General features: G+C 41.1%; 1 protein-coding gene across 1 annotated transcript; it reads right to left on the minus strand.

Moving 5' to 3' along the window:
- Positions 1-16,268: 16,268 nt before the first annotated feature.
- TSHZ1 (teashirt zinc finger homeobox 1) lies at positions 16,269-19,995 on the minus strand. The gene is made up of 2 exons (XM_029086245.1): positions 19,986-19,995; positions 16,269-19,845 (listed from the first exon to the last, which is right to left on the minus strand). The coding sequence occupies exons 1-2, from the start codon at positions 19,993-19,995 to the stop codon at positions 16,667-16,669; spliced, it is 3,189 nt and encodes a 1,062-aa protein (XP_028942078.1). The 3' UTR covers positions 16,269-16,666.
- Positions 19,996-21,632: the final 1,637 nt, after the last annotated feature.

A 21,632-nucleotide genomic window follows, 5' to 3' on the forward strand; every position in this document is an offset into this window, starting at 1 on the left:
GAAAGAGAGAGAGGGAGTGAGAATACACAGCATTATTGACAATTGCTAATCTTTGGCGGGGGGGTGGGGGTGGGTGAGAGTTTTGGGTATAAACTAGAAATTAAATTTTGCCAAGATGCACCAGAGTACAGTCCCTCTCTATTTACATAATCAAATAAAAGGTAAGATTCAGCAGCATGAATACTCAACCTGCCAGTAAGCTCTTTGTTTCTTAGTGAGAAATAGAGAAAGAGAAAAAAAATTCTTTAGGAAGTTAGCTCTTTCTCATACAGTTCATATTATACATGGCACAGGCAGGAGATATAGAATTTGCTACAATATATTAGTTTGATAACATTGTAGAGGGTTTCTCATCAAAATACAGAGATGGGGAATTACAGTTTCAAGGCCTAATTTAATAACAAAGTATGCTGTTGTTAAAACCATTTTTTGTCTGCGCTCTATAAGCAATATGTGCATTGTATGAAGAATCTGGGAAGAAAAATTGAAGAATTATGCAGACAAATACTGGTATGTGTCCAGAGCTTAGGAAAACATGTATCTGCCTCTCGGTGTCCTTATTGCCCATAAAAGAACATTTCACACAGTCAACAGCTCAAATTTATGTGGACCCTTAGGGGTAAATTTTCAGTACAGTGAATAGGAACTCACACATGCAACCGCGTTACTGTTAATGGGAGTTGTGTGGCTACTTCTTCCACTCAGTTCTAAAAATGTGCCCCTTGCTGTAGAAAGCTAACTATCTACAGACCACTCCTGTTCCTACTCTTCTTCTCCGCCAGCATTCCCAGAGCAGCAATGGAGAGAGGCCAAGAAAAACCTTGCCTTGTGTCTCCTTCTCCCACCGCACAGGTGACACAGCTCTTGGGAGGGTACATCCCTTCCCCCCATTAAGGACTGCACATCCACAATGTGACACTCTTGCCCCTTCCCCACTGCTGACTGCAGGTGAGCCTTACCATGCCTCCCTCTCTCTCTGCCCCAAAACGTGCCACTGTCTCCACTGTGGTTTAAGCACTGGAGATGTTCCAATGGGTGTAGCAAGTTTTCATGCCCTTCTTTTCCCTCATGTGTAGCCAACAACAGGAAGGCCTTGCCTCCACTAATTTTGCTGGTAACAGGATTTTTTCTTGGTGTCTTTTCCAGCTCTTGCCCCCATGGTATTTCTCCTAGTGATGATGGCTGGACTGCATCCAAATAACCATCCATTCATGACTCCAGCATGATGAACTATAACCAGTGCAGGAGGGTTATGAGTTGAAACAATAGTCTGAAAATAGGTAACTGACAAAAACTTGCCAGTAATTATGAGACCTTGCAAAAGAGGACTGATTCTCTTTACTGTAACTAAGCTTTAGGGTGACATCTTAAAACTTTTATCTGTAAGCCTGAGGGCTAGAAACTTCACTTACACGTGTTTCTCCCCTAATAACCTGGCTAAAGGCACTAGGACCTGAATAACAATGCCAGATATCGCAAAATTTGGAATGAAATCATGAATGTCAACAACACCAGAAGTTGCTGTGCACTGGCAAGCTACTATAGCTTGAATGTCCACAAGATCTTTGTGGTTGTTGGTCACACACTTTCCATATTATCACATCCCCATGCTTGGTTATAATGCTGGCTGTGTAGCTGCCCTTTATGTCCAGGAGTGCACCCACCCAGGCAACAGGAGCCCATCTTTCTATCACACCCTGACGTGAAGCATAGTTGAGAGGTTTCCAGTGCTTGGGTTGCTGGTGGGTGCGCTTGGAGCCCACTTGTGCTAGGATGGTGGTTAATGTGTTGCCAACCACAAAGTCAGGTGCTCTGCTCTGGTTTCTGAGGTCTATAGGGTGGAGCAGTGGTTTCTTTAACCTTGGTCACAACACCGCATAGCATTTCAAAAAAGAGATGTTGACAACATCTAGCCAATGTTGTAACTTTATCTACCCACCAAGAAGTGCAAAAAAATCAGCAATGCAGCAGGTGCTCCTCCCTCTCAGTACTAGTTAGACATAATTTGTGAATGAACCACATCCATGGAGAGAAAGCATAACTTACTACATGCATATGTGGGACCATTTTATATATAGGCTCTCCTCTCTGTGAAGTAATGAGATCCTACCTAACAGCAAGAAGGTCTCATATGGTGAGAAATGCATGGCCAAGGGGGTCATTGAAGTTCCAGATAATTTTTGTAGGGTCATCCTTGTTACCCGTACAACAGAGACCTCCTGCATGATGGAGGAAGAGCTTCACAACCAGGCCTCTTGTCTGCTTTTTGCACCACTGGCTAGAGATCAGATACCAATTTTATTTGCCACAGTAAATTAATTTATTTCTTTTCAATTAGATGTGTTAGGTACCCAGAATCTTGTTTGGGATTGGTTTCACAGCCCATCATATTTCTTAAACTATGATAGAACAATTGGCCATTAATTAAAAGCAGTGCTAATAATGGTGGCTATAGCTACTAGGAGAAACAAATGGGAAGGCTGTTGAAAGAACTCTCCGCTTTTAAGCCACTTGAGACAAATTTAGATTTAAGTCAGATAAACAAAAACCTCAATGTCTCAATTTATACTTTGTATAATCATATGACTCCCTTTGGCCCACACTAATGGTCAGTCCCCAGCACATGAGGAAAAAAAAAAAGACAGATGGGGCAGGGGGAGAAATTATATAGAAATACATATATACATTCCATACCATGCCATATACCTTCCTAATTCCATCTAGAGAAGGCTGCCCAGAACTGTTCTCTGAACAAGGCTGTGCCACTGAGGACCCTGCAAGCTGCAGTCCTCCTGCTAAGCTGACCTTGGTGAGGAACAGAGGGCCAGGAGACCTGGAGCTCTTTAGAGAGCATCTCATACCATGCAGAGAGAGCAGGCTGTGGCAGACGATAACGCGGCATGAGGGGGAGTTGTCTGTCTCACGACACAAGCCCTGAATATTCTGAGATTTTTTTCTTAAAAGTAATCTCGCCCACCTTCTCCCCTCCCTCCCTCTCTCCCTCCCTCCTTCGTTTTCTTCTTCGACGTGCAGCCCTGCTCCGGTGTACTGCCTGAGTGGGAATTGCCTGCAGGTCCTGATGCAAAAGCTGTGCCATATGGTCCCTTCACACAGCAGGAAGGTAGAAAAATCCAGAAGGAAAAAAAAAAACAAAAAACCAAACCCCCAAAAAACCGACAACAGCAACCCTGAAAAACTTTATGTAGCAGCTCAGCAGAACTACAGCTGTGGCCACAAACAGAGGCAGCAACTGGAATATTACACATGATGCATAGGGCACAGAAACAGCACACAGCCTCCCCAGAAGGCAGCTGAGTTTTATGTCCCATTTAACTGAGAAACCTCCCCGTGTACCGTAAAGCTCCATTAAGGCACACAAGCAGGTGTGGCAGCCCTGGTGTTTTCAGTGGTAGATCACTCCGCTCCTCTTGTCTCCAAAGTACCCTCTGCTGGCTGCCTTTCTCCAGGTGTTTTCAGAGGAACCTAATGAGACTGATTGGGACATGCTGATCAGCTTTCATCAGAAGCTGTTCCCTAGCAGTCCGATTAATCAAAATAATGGTATGTGCTGTGCATGTATTTTATGGCTGTACCTAGTTTTGCTTTCAAAACTAAAATAAGACACCTGTTTTCCCCACCCTGTCTTGCTGAATAGTCCCTTTAAGAGCATAACCTTGTTATCAAATATATGATATACCATCAGAACTGGGGAGCTTCATACGCACATAAATATCACTCTTCCAGTTTGTGCTTTTTTATACTAGCAAAAGAATCTAATGGAAATAAATTCAGTCCATGGGTCAATTACAGGCTTATTTTCATATTTATGGACTTAATACTTTCACACACAAAAAGATTCTAATGATAGCCTAAGGCACAGAGTAATCAAAACAACAGCTATTGAAAGGGAAGGAACCAAAGAAAAGTACCACTTTGAAATTCTACCCTCATCTCCTGATATTGTTATATACACTACGTAAAAAATGCTTTTTCACAAATTAGTATGATTTTTACCTACTTACCGTCAGTGTAACACTAAAAAGAAACCAAAGGCAAGAGTGGTTACTGGAACAAAAGCCATGCTTTTTCCACCTCCAAATTCAAGAAACGAATGCTTTGATATGAACAATCAAATCTCCTCCTTTCTTCTTCCATCTTCTCCCTGGGTAAGTTAGCAAAGGAGGCAGAATTTCTTGCTTCCTTCACAGACGGGGGATGTTCACCACATGCCCTGCGGTGACTGAAGGATCCCGGAGGCAACCCCCCATGAGAGATGGCAGGTGCCCACTCCTCGCTGACCTCGTGTGTGGCTTTGGAGGCTTCACTGCTGCCTTGGGGAAGGAGGAGAGGGAAAGTCTATCTTTAGCTTACCCTGTAGAGCTGCCAGGATAGGCAGTGGAGAGGTACAGACTTCAGAAAGGCTAAAGGAGCTGCTGCCCTGCCCTGTCCTGCCCTGCCCTGTGGAGGAGCCCCTTCTCCCCTGATGCTGGCCATGGAGGGCACGCGGGAGGCACCCTCTCCCCTGCTGTTATCACCTGAAGCATCCCCCTCCAAGATAATTCAGAAATTTCTTCTTAAGTATCAGCAGTCCATATAGGTATTTGTTATCCCAGCTTGTTTTCATATATAGTTTATGAACGAAGGAAGGATATGTGGGGAAAGAAGGAAGCATGTTTACGCTTCCAATGCCAACTGAAGCAAGATAGACTACACGAGCAATCATTGAGCACTTCATGCATTGCAACCTCATCACGTTGTTTCTTGAGTTAGTTATTTATTAACAGTCACTGAATTGGAGCATCTTGCATTTGATTAGATAAATGATGCGTTGTTACTTGGAGCATTTTCTGAAGTCACAATAATCTCTATTGACAATGCATCTATTAGTTTGGTGCAATGTTTTCTAGCCATCAAGAGGATCTTTATGAATCTGTATTCAATGCAAAGGGCCCTAAACCTCAAGCCTTGGCTCTCTAGAAATCTGACATGAGAAATAGCAAAAGAAAATGAAATATTTTCTTCATTTACTGATTATTTTCACAGCCTCTGAATGCCTCTGAATAAACTCTGCCATACCACCTGACACAAGAAAAATAGCCATACAGGAAGCTTAATACTTACTGCAACCTCAGTTTCCTGGAGCTGGAGTGCTCCCTTAAATAATTTACAGGTCTAAAAGTGAGATAAGACTATCTACAGTTCTGGCTTTGTTGTGTGTCCTGGATTATTCTAAACCATTTTCTGCAAGGGACATCCATCATTACAGACCTGGCTTTACCTTCATCCTACGTAGACATCTGAGAGACAGCGACTGGAAAGAATTCCAGAACTGGAGATAGTCGGATGACATTTTAATGATTGTTAATTATTTAAAGAAGAATACCATATCCAGAGTCCTAGTCATTTGAAAGGGTTTGCTAAAAGGTCTAAAAGGTCTTGAGTGACAATCTTTAGTACACATACACAATGAAAATAAGGTTAATGACTCTCATTTGAGAAGGAAGAAGTACATAGGACAGGAGAGCAATTGTTCAATTTTACACACAGGACTCTCAATAAAGAAGGAAACAACTCCACCCAGGAACGACTCCATCAATTTTTGCTACATTCCAGTAGCATTAATAAAATCAATGGTATTAAAAGGAGTAAGACACCCTGCCTACCTAAGACCTCAGCTTTTACTTGCTCCACTCAACATACTAACTTCAGCTGACATCACCAGTATCTAGCATCAGATTTGCTGAGGTCCAGGGGGCAGAGAAGTTCCAGAAGCTGCCAAAACTGTTTTGCTGCAGCTAGAAAGGAAGCAAGATGGGGAAGAATTATGAGAACAGTAACAACTGTTGTGATGGTTTTGGATATGAAACAGCCCTGGCAGCTGTGACCCTAGACTGAGCTTAGTGGTGGGCAGTGGGGAGCTTCCTAACCCAGAGGGTAAGAAGGTAGAGTTACACCACAAAGAGCACAAAGATGACCTCTTGCCTCAGGAACCAAAATTGCTTGGACTGTGATCTTTTCAACTGCCTTCTCCAAAAGGAAATGTTAAAGACAGCGCAGTAACTGAAAAGACACTGGCAATGTCAAGAAATGCTTTCTATGCAGTATTACAAACTCTTTGACCACAGACTACTGCATGTGTCTTCTCTGCCATGCAGGCATTATCTCATCTCATCTCTTTAAAGGACAGGTAGGTTCAGCCACAGAGAGGTCATATCCAAAGTCATACACAGAGCTGGGAATTAGGACCCATCAAATTGCACTACAGCAATGTAAGACATGGTATCCTCTGACTTCACTGGGAAGCCCAGCACAAAAAACCCCGATGACCTACTGTCATTTGAGGAGTTTTCCACTTCCATACATATGCTCAGGGCACTATATATTGATTCCGGGTCCCCAAACCATGGGAAATGGCAGGCTTCCTGCATGGCTGCTTTGGTTGTGTTCCTCATTTCAGGCCATTGTTCCAGACTGTATCTTTTGTTTGGGCCTTGGCAGGCAGTGAGACAGAGAATGCTAATGAATGTCTCTGCTCCAAGCACAATATAAGAGGCATCTCATTTTCATTTTTTTTTCCTGTGAGTCTTGAGTTTTAAACTTGAGTTATGCAATGGAAATGAAATTCCCCTTAAAATGATGGGCTCTCCCCTTTATGCACATACTTGAAAGACACTGGATAAGCCACTTCTCAGACAAACCTGCACAGCCTTAAATGTTAGAGAGCAACACAGACATGTAATTTGTTGTTGCAGAATGGAAACTCTTGGATATTTATTGGTAAAAATAGAAAATTTCTCTTCTACAATTTAGACCTCAAGTACTGGCCGTACTTAGAGATTTTCTACAGGTGATTGTGTTGCTTCAAAACTAGTAGGAGAAGCTGGCATCATCAAAACAGCATCTCTGGCTTCAGTTTTTTCCACTTAAATTTTTACCTCAAGAATCATGGATGATTTCCTGACTTCTGGAGAGGTTCTCAGTGGTGGTTGACAGCAGCACCCTCAGCAACCCTGCTTATCCCAAATCTGCAAAGAGAGTCGCTTTTATATGTATATACACATTTCATCTGGCATTGCACAGAAGTTAATTTATCCTGGATTGATCGTACTTGTCTGGTGTAAACAGAATTCCTGGTTTTCTGAAACTCAGGAAATGCAACCAGGAGTTTGATGCCTAATTAAATCATCTCCCCCAAGTTCCTGGCCCTCTGCTGGCTGAGATTTTCAGACAATGTGCAAAGAACGGATTTGACTTTCAGCAGGCAGTGTTGAGCATCCGCAGCCACCACCGCCTCCCAGGGAGCTCCTGCTTGTTTGACAGTTTTGAAAGTCATCAAGTCATTAAACTACTATGTAAATTAAGAGCAAGGACTTAATTTTAGGTATCTGTATCTGAAATTTGTGTGCACTCCTTGCCATAATTTCAAAATTCCTCGCACAAGGGACAGAAGAGGACTTCCCCAATCCTAACTTAATATATCAGCTCATATAGTCTTGACCATCCCCTTTGGTTCCTTTTCTAGTGAAGTTGTCTGTGCCCACCCCTTTCCCAAGTCTTAAAATAAAATAAACATCTTGGTGATTTGCATTTATGTGCACATAGTCTGTGTGTGTGTGTGTACACATATGCTTGCATGTGTGACTATCTAAATCAAAGTACTTAAAAAGCTTTACTGTGTCTTAACACATATTGTATATCATCAGTGGAAGTTCTCACTGTGTTCATAGAAAGGTGTGTGTGTCTGTGTGTGTGTGTATGAGAGAGAAAGAAAGAGCAAGAGAGACAGACGGAGAGGGAGAGAGAGTGCACCAGGAATTATCTATGCATAAAGAAATTAAAAGAGAATATTTTTCCAGAGCAATTGAAGCCCATCTCCTGAACAATGACGACAGCTCCTCATTTTCGACAACAATAGAGGGCACGTAGGAGTCAGCTCATTAGAATATCTGTGGCTCTTTTCTGTTCTCTCTGCATTAAGCCCCCATAATGTCAGTTGTCACTTATTAATGACAATTAACTAGTAATCAGCAGTGAGACTCTTCGAGGTGGTCCTTGCCTGACAGGTGAAGAAAGAGAACATTGCGTAGTGCCATGCAGTGACATGGAACCTTCAAAGGGAGCACAGCATTTCCATAAATTATTTCAGAAAGAAATTTTCTTTTAGACATTCTCTTTAAAGCATTAGGATCTTTAACCCTAGAAGGACTATATGGTTGCAGCTGTCCTCCCTCCCCCCCCTCCCCTTATCGCTAGTATTGGATAAAATTGGAAGGCAGCCTGATCTGTCATGTAACCCAATTCCCATCTGGGGCTGGAATAGCTATCAACCCACTCTGCTGAAACTATAAATACCTTCCCTTGATACTCAACCTTAAGTGCTCACTTAAAATGATGCCCAGATATCAATAGTGAAGTTGCCAACTGAGAGCAGCTAGGTGGATGGCCAGTAAAGACTGCAACACATCTATTATAATGCCTTAAAAATTAAATGACTTGCAAGCACTCAATTTATGTACATGGGTATCCTATGAAATGGCATCACCTCCTGCCCTGTTTCTGATGGCTTTTAAACCCACTTGTTATGTCTTGTTTACATCAATCAGCATACTCAGGGCCCTGGACCCTGACTGCTATCACAACACAAATTTGATGTAGTTATTGCTCTTAGAAAGACTGAAGCAGAAAAAAACCCCAATCACAAGCAACAAAACAGCCGTTACATTTCGCCCATGCAAAGCCTTCCTCTTTGTTCTTACCCTCCTCTTACGCAACATCAGGTAAAGAGTACTCACCATCACATTTCATTCCAACTCTTTGCTCAGGCTTCCCTCTTTATCTCTCCTTCTTCTCCCTGACCCTCCAGCTTTTGAACAGACAGTCCAGTGAAGTCTTTACATTGAATACTTCAGCTGTCCACTACAAAACCCTGTTTCCCTCCCAAGACAAATTAAGCCTCATTTCATGTTTTTTGCAAGAGGTCAGAGAGGTTCCCAAACATCACTCAGGCATGCTCGTATCTCCCAGCACAGAGCCACTTTACCTACCTAGGTCCCCTTTTGTTTCCTAACAGGCAAACAAACCTTCCAGCCCTTCCCTTTTCGCCCCTCTCAGTCCTAGCCTTCAAAATCTCTGTCATCTGCTCTTGCTAATAGCAATTATTCTCCTATAATTTATTTTCCCCATCTTTTCCCTTTTCTCACAGTGGATCTCCAAGCTCCCATTCTTTTTTGTGCTGCTTTTACCCTTTTGATGGCTGCTGATCATTAGACCCTGTTCTCAGTCACTCCTCAGTCCTATTTCTTCTTTGCACTTTTCCAGATTACCAGTTGTCAAAGCACACTTAAAAAATGTGAAAGATGACACTCACCAACCCCCAAAATTCAGGCAGAGGATCCCCATGCAATGTTAAGTCTAGACCTGCTGCCTTTTTTAGAGCAGAGCTATCTGACTTTTCACATTATCCTACCACAGAAAAGTAGTGATGAGAAATAGTAGAGACAGTTAATGGTAAATGCTACAAACTTTAGCAGCATAGCACTTCAGAGGCAGCTAAGAATACAACTCTTCCTTGAACATAAAGACACACTTGACTGCAAAAAGAAATGTGCTATACAGTGCATCCTTGAACCACATTTTATCATCATGCTACACACTCGGATACTGCTATATATAATTATTAATACAGCATGCCCATTGCAAACATGCTGAGTGTGTTTGACCTTGGACTGCCAAGGAATATACCAATTGTGGGCAGTGTCTGAGCCTGCAGTGTTTTTTAGAGACAGCATTTGCACATTTATAAACTTAAAGCTTGTTTACTGTGAGAATTTTCCAGTTAAACCATTATAGTTACACTGGTAGCATTAGGCAGTTTCCCTGCCACAGAAGCCCTGGACAGTTTTTCTTATTACAGAATAGAAGTGGCTTTTTCCAGTTTGGCTTAAATTGCTTCCAAAGTACTTTAGTCTAAATTGAATAAATTCAAGTCCAGAATGAAAATGCCTAGGGAGTGACTTATACCAGCGAGAAAAGCCATTAATGAATCTCACAGCCTACCTACAACAGGTCTAGCTTTCCCTTGGAACATGGGATGAACAGAAGTGATCTACTACACAACTTTTTCACCTTTATAAGTGCTAAGCAATGAGATGTCAAAGACCCTGGAGCCAAAGGGCATCGTTTTCAAGAGCTACTTCTTGTATTACCAGGCATAGCGGGTTAAGCTGAAGCGAAGAGGTCATCTGAAAACATAAAATTTTTTACCCCTTCATCAAGATCAAACTCCCCTGCTTTCTCATTCCTCTCCCTTCCAGTCCATCCTCAAAATCCTTGCGGAATGATGGTGACTTGCAGAGCTGCTGTGCCAGTTCTCCATGCTGGAGACTAGGGAGAAGAGCAGAGAGAAGAGGATGTTCTTGACACCCAGCCTGTAGCAGTGCTTCCATGACAACAAATAAGACGTTACGTGTTGGAACCATGCAGTGATAAACTAAGCCTAACCAGGACTTGAAGAAGAACACTGCTACTCAGAAATGCTCAGACGAAACCACAATTTCTCTGCATGTCCCAATACACTGTGTAGTACTGGGGAGAGAGGAAGGTGAGAGCAGCAGCAATCTTGTTTATCCCTAGCTAGGTTTCACTTCCAGAGGCAGCATTTAGGATTTTACAGCAACGGTCTCCATAAGCTTCAGAATGGTGGCAAATGGCACGTGACCCAATCTGCCCGTCCACATCTGAAGACAATGCCTGTTTCCAAGATACAGCAATGTACCCTGCCATTCAAAAACACAAAACCTCATGATTTCAAGTAATTCAGCAAGACCAGTATTTGACCTCAGCACTATGCAGTCTTGAGTATCCAAACTGCTCTGAAAGGAGTGTGAAGGGGTGAAGGGGTTCTGAGCATGGTGATACACAGTATGATATAAAGAAACCGAAGTGCCAGTTGGCAGGTTAATGTGTTTTGCCAAACTTATTTAACATCCATCAGTCCACTAGTGAAGTTATTTGAAATAAACTGTTTGCTCTTAGCTATTGGATCTTCTATCCCAGATTATATTAGCCCGAACTCAACTACTTATTCTGATTATAAACTTCCTGGAGAGTAAGGAACTGTGCCTGAAAGCATGCTCCAGTGGCTAGACCTCTATCTGTTGGTCAGGAGCTTCGGGTACCAGTTCTGACTACGTGATTTTTAGCATGCTGCTTTCTGGATTCCACCATCATGTGTATCATCTTTTGGGTAGGAACTATGGGTACCATCTACTTTTGTGCTTGACAGACAAGCTCTAATACAAACTTCAGTTTGTACACACTCTAAGGAGAAAGCTTTGGATCAGTTGTCATGCGTACCAAGAGAGATGACTTCTACCTGCACGACCTTAAAGGTTGGTCTGTATTTGCCTAATGCATCCCATCAGCCCTTAAGATTCCATAATGTTCACTGTTCCAAGCAAATGAATCAGCTCTGGATTCCTGCAAGAGCAGATGCGTTGCAGGCAACCAGTCTCCAATCATCCTTCCTCAAGTGACCACCTGGCATTTAGCCACAGGTGTCCTACATCTGACAAGCCTAGTCAGGAACCTGTCTGGGTTTAACCTCCATCTTCAGAAAATGCTGACACAACCACTCTGGACAGAAGTACAGTACACTGTCACTATATTAAATTTGTTCAGAATTATGCTGTACTGATGGTCAATCCATTGTGCCCTGAACAATTTAGTTAAATGCTTCTTTAAAAAGAACTATTAATTTTAACGGTTAATCCTCCCCCACATTTTTTACACAAAGAAGTTTATCCAGAAGTAAAACCCACAGAAATCCTGAAAACCTGTCTAGAGCTAATAAAATTTAAAATTCCTATTTTTTCACAGGTAAGTGGAAAAAAACAGAGGTAAATACTACAGTCATTAGGATATAAATTTACTAGACACATTTTGACCATGCTGACCGTGATTCAGCAGGTCACTAGACAGGATTGAAGAGAGTAGTGTAAAAAATGATCTTCACAATAGAGTAACTGGAGCTTCTCATTTTCAGTGGGAAGGTCTACAGCTTTTATAATTATCACCTACTCTAACGCTGGTTGGCTGAAAACAAACAGGTCCATTAATCATGTATCACCGCAGTTCTGATCACTTAGTGCTAAACTATTCTAAAATCAGTTTTGCTCTATCATTAGTCAAAAAATTAAGCTAATGAAAATGCTGGATAAAGAAGCATGTTTCATAAATGATACCAACCTCAGGTAATCTGCACCATCTAAAAAGACTTGTAAAATGTTCTCCTGTTTTACAGCACACCCAGTTTTGAGTATTGATATTTTCACCGAACTACAATATCACCTTTTGTTTCAAATAGCATTTTTCATCCCAAAATGTGGTTACTCCACCTACCTGTAGGATGAAGGCAACTATACACAGTGGTAAGAGAAACTATGCAAAGCCACATGAAACATTATGAAAAGAAACAACCAGAACAGCAGGGAAAACAAAAATTTGGAAGAATCATATTATCTAGATTAGTATCTGGCCAGTAAATTGGGGTTAGCATTCTATCCTCATACATGGACAGAAAAGGACCCTGCTTTAAATTTCAGTGAACAGATGGTGAAATCCCACTTCCTGCTACTTTCATGCTGGGAGAGTAACTCAATACTGCATCAGCCAGGAGACCGACACCTACAGAGCTGCAAGAACACTCCACAGGGAAACTGGTCTCTCCTTGGAGGTCTCCTAACCAGGACCCCTGCCATATTATTTAAAGAATATAACATGCTCAAATTTGAGATGTCTTTGGAAACTGCAGGCAGAAGCTGATGCATTGCGCCTTGATTAGCCTAATGCAAGATAATGTGTATATTTTTATGCCTTTACACTTAATTGCAATTGCATTTTAGTGGCCTCCATGATAAGGACAGATTACACTTGCTGTCATTATTACCACCGTAACTACCCAGAGAAAGCCATAACAAAGTTATGTTGCAGAAGACATTAGTGAATATCCCACCAAATGCTATTAAAGAAGAAAAAAATGTCATTTCATTCAGGACTAATGCCATCAGTACACAGATCTGTCAAATTTGCAGTGGTTTGCATCAGCTACAAAACAGCAATACAGAAAAGTGCACAGAAGCAGCATTTAAAACTATGAAACAGACAAACCAAGATCTTCCCCTCTGAGAACAAATACAGGCAAACATATAAACACCAGCAATGTACTGTTGAAACAAATGTAGCTGTATACATCTTTGAAAATCAGATACAATTGATTTTAAATACACCACAAAGTAGGTATACAGACTTACAGAGACTACTGTGGGTTTCAAGGCTCTCTTACATCTTTTTCCTTCAAGACCAATCCTGAAAGGCTATGTGGTCTTTTCCATGTAGTATCTTTAGTAGCTACTAATAAAATAGTACAAACTTACCTTTATTGAAATCTTATTAAAATAAAGAAGACCTAAACCTGCAAACCAATTCTGAGGAACAGAATAACTTGTTTTTCAACTGCGTGCAGATTTTTTACAAAGGCATTTTTTAAGAAATACGATATTCAAACAAAAGTGGCAAAATTCCAAAGAATAAAGATCATACTGTCGTTGTGCTCCATTTTGTTAAGCAAGTGAAACATTAGAGGCCTCAAATTTTCATCTACTTCATATTTCAGTCTTAGAAAGTGTTACATCAGCATAGTCTCCAGGTAAAGCTGCTAGTTTATTCTAAATGGACTTTCTTCAGACACTGGCACAGATGATGAGTGATTGTCCAATTCTGGAGCTATCAGAACTGAACGGATTTAGCAATGTCATAAACACCTCTCAAGGGAGTCACCTGGTGTTGAGAACTCACTTTACATGCCATGTTTCAAAATGAGTTTTAATGGATTTACATTAGATTCAAACCCACTTCAGAGCTATTATTTCTCCCTTTCAACCCTTTCATCCACTACTGCAACATAATACAGCATATTCTATAATCACATGTTTGCAGGCCTGTGGTAAAGTAAACAAAACTTCAAAGGGTTATTATTTAAAGACTCTGTATTACAGCTGTAGGCCTGACTGTTATTCTTCCTCACTACCCCTTGGGCCCGAAGTACATAATCACCCAGTAATTGAACTGAAATGTCTAAATGGCTAGATCCCCTGAAGGACATAGGTAGTTAGCAGTGAAGAAAGTAAGGGACATTTGAAAAAAAACCTCATGGCACTTTATTGCACTAGTTAGAAATACTATGCAAATGGAACTGACCTGGACCTGCTTGGCTCATGGAGAAAACAGAACAATGTGAGGGTATTTCTGGGGTTGTAACTAAATTAAGAATTAAATGTAGAGCTGTGCTGCATTTGGAAGCAAAGCTCTTATATTTAAATTACTTTCAGAACAAATGAGAAGAAGCAGCAGAAATATACATACATACACAGAAGTATACATAACACAGTAGTACCACTAATATCATGTGAAAGCAAACCCCTCTAGGTCCTCATATTTAACAGCCCCTCCAAAAAGTGTAATGGATAGCATATCCCAGGCTTTCATACACTGTAACTGTCAAAACACTCAGGAGATAGAGTAGTGAAGGCTCTGACAGCTCTCTTTTACATTCTAAATGACATCTGCATTCAACAGAACAGAAATAAAGATTAAGGGAAACACCTGATATGATAGCACTCAGCTTACCTCAAAATGTAATATTTAAAAAGTACAGAGAAACATAGGTCTGTCTTCTTGTACTGTAAGTAAAAACTGGTGTCAAAGCCTCAGAGGTCTTCACCGCTGCCAGAAAGGCAAGTACCGCAGCATTCAACAGAGTGCAAGGGCAGAAGCCACAGCCTCTGACTAGGGAACTGTTGAAATCAAAAGATGTTTTGCCTGAGAAGGAAGGGAGAAGATGGTCTTTGAATGCACACAGAAAATGACTACAGGCACAGCCATATAGCATAGGAAAATTAACTTGGCCAAAACCTTTGCAGCCCTTCTGGTACTTCAGTGATGAGCAGAATGCCCGTTGCTAATTGATGGCACCCCACTGATCCTGTACCTTTTGCAGTACGTACCTACCGCAGATCTCTTCTAGGAGGTTGTTGGTATTATGGCTTTGACTGAAACACATCAACATACAGACCACGAGAGATGATTTCGAATAGATTTTTGCTGGTTGATTATATAAGCGATGCCTCTTATTGCTAGAATAACACCTCAAAGGCAATATAATGACGACATGACAATGTATGTAAATCAAGAACTGCATGTGGGTTTATTTTACACTTGAGAAAACAGTGGATTTAATTGTGTGAACCAAAATGTACTGTACAATATTAATGATAAAACATCAAAACGTATAATTCATAGTGCATTGCTTGCTTTATTTTTATTTATTTATTTTTTTTGTCAGATAGTTCCTTTAAGTACATGCATCTGGAAAGATGCAGGTGCCAGTAAAATTTCTCTATTTATATCAAGCTGCAGGAACTAAATTTTATTCAAAAAGTGTGGTTTTACATTATATACACAGAAATCGAATATAAAATGACAATATAAAAAGTTAAAAGAGAAAGCATACAGCCAGAAGGTACAAAGAAAGTTGAACAGTTTAAAATGGTACGATATGTAACATGTATTTTTTTAAGCTGATGCTGGCAATTTACAAGGAACAGAATCCAACATTTGCCCCATTTTTTTTGTTTTTGTTTACCAATGCAGCACACTATAGAAAGGTCAGCTTGTACCAAAGCTTAACATTTGTAAATAACTAGAAACTGCAGTATTTTACAGAAAAAAAAAGGAAAAAAAAAAAAAAAAAAGAAAGAAAAGAGCATTTTTACACTTGTTTTAAATAACAGCTTGCATACTTTTTAAATCATTTTTGCCAAAAAGTGGCAATTCTCAGCATTCAGAGGGTTTGGGCATAGTGTCAACTTGGTTTTTTTTTTTTTTTTTTTTTTAAATTATTATTAAACTTATACACTTGTGGCTTCCTAACCCCTTGAGTACTACACAGCTCTCCTTCTTCCAAGGACTGCATGCACAATTTCTTCACAAACCAGTTCTGCATTAAAAAAAAAAAAAAAAAAAAAAAGAAGCTCATTCATTTAAAAAAAAAAAAGTTCTGCTTCCGACACAGCTTTTATTTGAATGAAATGCCTTTAAGCCTTTTGTTTTTTTCATTTTTTCCTTCTTTACTTATTTAGTCACTGGGAAAGGCACAGAAATGCAGAATTACAGTTCTCAGAGGGTTAAAACTTGACACTACCAGGTTCTGTGACCTTTATTGTCATGGCAACTTTGTAATTTTAGGATGTCTCTTTATCATTGTTCTTTGTGTCTTTCTTTACGGCTAAATTAATGTCTCTCAATAGTGTCTCCCACTATATTCTACAAAAGATAGCTTAACATCAAGGACAGATGTTGAAAATAAAGGTCAGACTTTGACTCACAAAAAATAAAAACAGAAACAAAAAATAACCATGCACAGATCAGACAAAGAGCATATAAATATAACTACAAAATAAGTGTAAGAAAAACCAAGGTCCAGATAGGCAGTTCAGCAACAAAAGTAAGACTGATTTCAGAGGCTCAGGTCAGGCCTAGTGCAGTACTATGAAGAAGTTTAGTGCAATGTTCCTGTGGTCACTTGCATACCTGGCTGCTTACCTGGACGCTATTGTTTTTCTAACTCAGTTACATAGATCAGATGGTCCTCTGGGGACTTGCCATGTGTTTTACTAAGGTGCAGTTTGACTGCATGCTTGCTTGCAAAAGTTCGGTTACAGAGCTTACACTGGAATGTGGAGCCTAAGTCCTCCTCGGCAATTCCAAGTGAGCCCAAAGTCTTGTTTGCGAGGACTTTTGAAACATTCTGCTGTTCTTGAATCTGATTAAGTGGTAACTTTGACAGATCCTTCAAACTAAACCCTAGGTGTGTCTCTAAGTGACTTATGTACGTAGAAGCAGTCCTGAACTGAGAGGCACAATCATTGCAAAAGAAAACAGGATGTCCTGTGTCCAAGTTCTTTAAAAATTTAGTTCCACCTGTCCTCCTTAACTGATACTTCACATTGGCCAACCAGTGGCTAATTGTGGTCATGGAAAGACCAGTAAACTTAGAGATGTGTACCCGCTCTTGTGGACCTAGGTCCGACATAATGTATTTGCCTTCTGGGGTCTCCCTCAAGCTGGAAGCAAACTGGGCTTGAAGGATTAGAAGATGCTGAGGGTTCCAGTTGGACTGTCTGCCCTTCCTCTTGTGTACTGGTGACAGTTCATCCAGAGCTTCCTCAAAACTGCTCCCGTCAGCATCAGACTTCTCTGACACAGTAGACGGAGTTGAAGATTTGGGTGTCAAACGCCCTGTGAGGTTCTTCACCATATCGGAAATATCCAGCAGGGCACTCTCCCTTAGCGGGGACGAGGCAGAGTCAGCCACACTGGAAACAAGAGGTTTGTTTTTGGACTTGGTTAAATCAATAGGTTGATCACTGTTCTCATAGTAATACCGGTCAATAGCATCAGTCTGCTTGACCGGAGTGGTTGGGTAAATGGGTTTGTCCAACATGCTGTTGCTAATTTTGTACAGCATGGCCAAAGGGTCCAGAGAGGGGCTTACCGGCTTAGAAATTTTGCCTAAGTGGGTATTCATAATGGACTGTAAAGCACTCAACGGATTAATGAAGGATGGCTCAGGTGAATGATCTGTGATGATTCCTAAATTGTTACAGCCATTTGCAACCTTTGTTTTAAGCGGCTCTGTACCATTTGGCGTATGTGCTTCTGCTGGACTATCCTTTTTGACCTTCTGAACTTCTGTCTCGGAGCTCTTTTTCTGCTGTTGTTTGTTATTTATTTCTTCTGCTTTTGGGAAGTCCTTGTTTTCTTTAGCAGCAGGTGACGTGGGTTTGACTGGAGAACTCTTCTCTTTCTCCAAAGGCTTTTCTTCCTTCTTCACGCTGATTTTACCTGTAACTTTCTCCACCAGTTCTTCCATAGCTGATACATTGCTCTTGTGAGGTGGAGGTGTGAGATTGCCTGGGGAATGGATGAGCGCATTGTGCTCAGATGACAGTGATTTTACACTGCTGGCGTAAGACGGCTGCATTTGAACACTCTGCACTGCAGGCTGAAGGGGTTTGACTGTTCCTGGGAGCTGGTAAGCCGCATGAATACTGGGATACCCTCCCCAGGAAGGGGCTCCATTCTGAGCTTTGCTGATTGCCGTTGTCACCGTGTTCTCCAGGGATTTCAATATGTCTATTCCGCCTTTAGGACTATCATCTAGGTCCTCCTCTCTGAGGTACTGATACAAAGTTGTCGGCTCAAACTTCTCTGTGGAGTCCTCATTCTCTTCTTTAATCTTTTTATCTGTTTCACTGACCACCACCTTTTCCTTCTCTAGGTCTTTCTTTTCCTCCGAGTTTGTGGAGCCCGCTGGGGAATCAGGCTGCTTTTTAATGTTGGAGGCTGGAAGCCTTGTGTGGGTGGTGGGTGGAAGAGGTATAGACTGTATCTTTTCCTCCACAACAGGGTCCAATACTAGCTGTTTGCCTTTTTTGGAAGCAGAATTGGTCACCTTCAAGAAATGACCAGTGACCATCATGTGAGCAGTGAGCTGCTGCAAAGTGTCATGGGAACTTCCACATTCCATGCATTTCAGTATTTGGGCTTTGCGTGCCTCAAACTGCCAAGTGTAGCTAGCACCGTTTTGATAGCCATAGCGGTTGTTTGGAGTCACGTAGGGGTTGGCAGTTTTCTGATCCTTTGCAGACTCCCCCAGTGAAGCTTCTGCAGTGATCCCTGTTGGCTCAGGTGAACAAGGTGAAGCTAAGTCCTGAAGTGCTCGCTTTTTGGTAGAAGGGACCAATTTAGTGATGGCTGGTACTGGCTCCTTCAGAGGCACTTTCTGGTAATGCTTTGTTTTTATCATATGGACACTGAGGTCTTGCAAAGACTCAAACGAATGCCCACAGTACATGCACTTCAGCACTTTTTGGGCATCCTCTTTGCCTTCCATTTCCATAAGTGATCGTTTTCTAGGCTTTGACCACCGTTTGGTCTTATCAGCTTCTTTATCTCTGTTGTCATCACGGTAATGTCCAGTTTCATTCATGTGCACTGTTAGCTCCACCAGTGTGTCATAGGCTGCACTGCAGTCTTTGCATCGGAACTTGCTAGCACCGGTGAACACAGACCCATAAAGTTTATTGTTTTGCCGGTAAAGCTGTACTGTGCTGAAAAGACTAGGCTCTGGGAGAAGTCCGTATGATGAGGTCTGCTGCAAAGTTTTAGCTAACGCAGCTTGGTGCCAGTCATAACCTGAGCCACCACTGTTACTGTTACTAGTATTACTGGTAGTTGTACTGGTACTAGTGTTGGTACTGGTAGTACTAGTACTCTGGGAATTGGTATTGGTGTCAGTACTGGCGGTGTTTTCATTCTGGCTGATTCCGTTGTTGCTGGTGGTTGGATTGGATTTCTTTAAGTCCAAAGCTAAACTGGACCAGCATGTCTCTGAAAGCAAATTTGCATACACAGCTTTTATTTGTGCCAGGCTGTCCTGTGGATAGGAAACATTGTCTGTGCACTGAGGATCCTCTTTCTCTTCTTTAGAGGAAGTGCTTTTGAAATGGGCCAGCTGATCGCTGTTTTCACTAAACGGCGAACCATAGCCTGCATCCTGATTAGTTGCAGTGCTGACTGGGGAGTTCTGGTAGCTTTGAGCCTCTTTGATCTCTGCTTCTTCATTGCACAAATACTCATTCTCCTGGATGTCCAGAGACAGCCCATCATCTTCCACGCTGTCTTCATCTATTTCGGCTGCTTTCAATTCCTCCTCAGGAACATATGCTAAAATACAGGACGGGAGAGGGGGGGGAAAACAAGACAAAGTTATCAAACACGCACATTTTACATCCTTGCTGTCTTCTGTACTAAAAGCAGTAACCATAAAGACAAATTTTGAAGATACATCCAGAAACCAAACTCACCATCACTCATTCAGTCCACCTATAAATCCACATACTCTGTCCTGGTTACAGTTTGATATTAGTGCTATCTAAGAATAAACTTTGACTTCAGCAGTGAAATATGTGCCAGGACCGCAGTAGATACCATGATATCAAAACCAAAATCAAACAAAGAGCCTACTAAACCAGTTTTTATCAACTTAAAAAATGGACTGGCACTGAGCTATATTTACTGCACTATGTATGCACAACACGTTGCAGCTGACCTGCGCTCCTCAGACGTAGGCACTCAGAACCACTGGCTTGACCAACTCCATCTCATCAGCTGGCTTTCACTACAACTTCAAGGGCCATTTCTGTGTCACTGGCACCTGACTCTAAGGGAGCTATAAGGGGCAAGTGCATCAGGTCAGCTGTCCCAGGGTCTCCTTGTCACTGGCTGCACTGGGTCCATCTGAGAGCAGAACAGCGTTCCTTTTTACAAGGTGAGAAGAGAAGCAAGACTATGATTATTTTCCAAAATGGCTGGGATATACTTTGCCTCCCTTTGATATGTGTTCTGCATTTATCATTTTGAAAACAGCAGTCAGAAAGTAAAAGTAAATGTTGGAGATTAATTTTTAAAAGCAATAAACAAAAATCTTGAGACCTCCATCCCAGTTTGACTATTGGCTTGTGGTAAATATCAAACTTTGCTATTGTATTGCCACCTGGTGAAACTATATAATCTTACCAAACTATGTGTTTACCTATATTAAACTATTTTTTAAACTAGCAAATATGATATTCATGAGCAGATGGCCATTACATCAAAACACATTTACTCCAAGGGCCCAATTCACAGAAGTAGCTTACATGTACCTAAGTGATAAATGTACACTTTTATTGCAAAGCAGAAAACATACTTGTACACATTTCCCTCCAGTTTTGTAAAAGAAGCTTAAAAAAATCACAATGATAATGGAATATAGATCATTTATAAGCATGTCAAGGTAGAAAACATGGATTGTGAACAATTTTCAGTAATCAAATTAAAAAATGCCTCTTGTCAGGTGAACTGTGCAGCAAGTGATGCTGAAATGTGGGCTATGTCCTTCCATGGTACAATGCTGAAAGCAAGCCAGGCACTTCTGGCACTTCTGCTCCTATGTGATATGAAGAAAATACATATTATCATGTTAACAAAGCTGAGGTCTTCTTCAATTGGGGGGAGCGTAAGTACCAGTTGAGTTTCTTTTTGTACACAGTTGCTAATATATTCTGAAACTTCTTTTCTGAAAAATAAAAAGAATCTTCTTTCACTGTAATATGAACACTCTTTAATTTTTTTTTATTTTTTTTTTTTTTTAGAAAAGTAACAGTATTATGTCCAGTGCTGCATTCTGAATTCATCTTTGCAATTCAGTCTTAATGCAGCCCCTAACTATTTCAGTCTGATCTTTTAAAATAAAGTAGCAAAACAGTCCATCTAGTATTGGGGTACTGCTGAACCCTAAGATGCCCACTGCACCTTTTATCTGTCCCCTAAGTGTCAAATTTTTTCAGAAGATAATTTGATCTTTTGGTTTTTAAAAAAGTGTAAAGCAGAGCCCAATTCCTTACAGATGTATCAGCCTCAGTTTTCTAATATGTTTGGAAGGACTGGGGAGTACCAAGCACAATAGAAGT

This window comes from Antrostomus carolinensis, unplaced genomic scaffold, assembly GCF_000700745.2.
Source record: "Antrostomus carolinensis isolate BGI_N321 unplaced genomic scaffold, ASM70074v2 scaffold8008, whole genome shotgun sequence".
NCBI classification, from domain to species: Eukaryota; Metazoa; Chordata; class Aves; order Caprimulgiformes; family Caprimulgidae; genus Antrostomus; species Antrostomus carolinensis.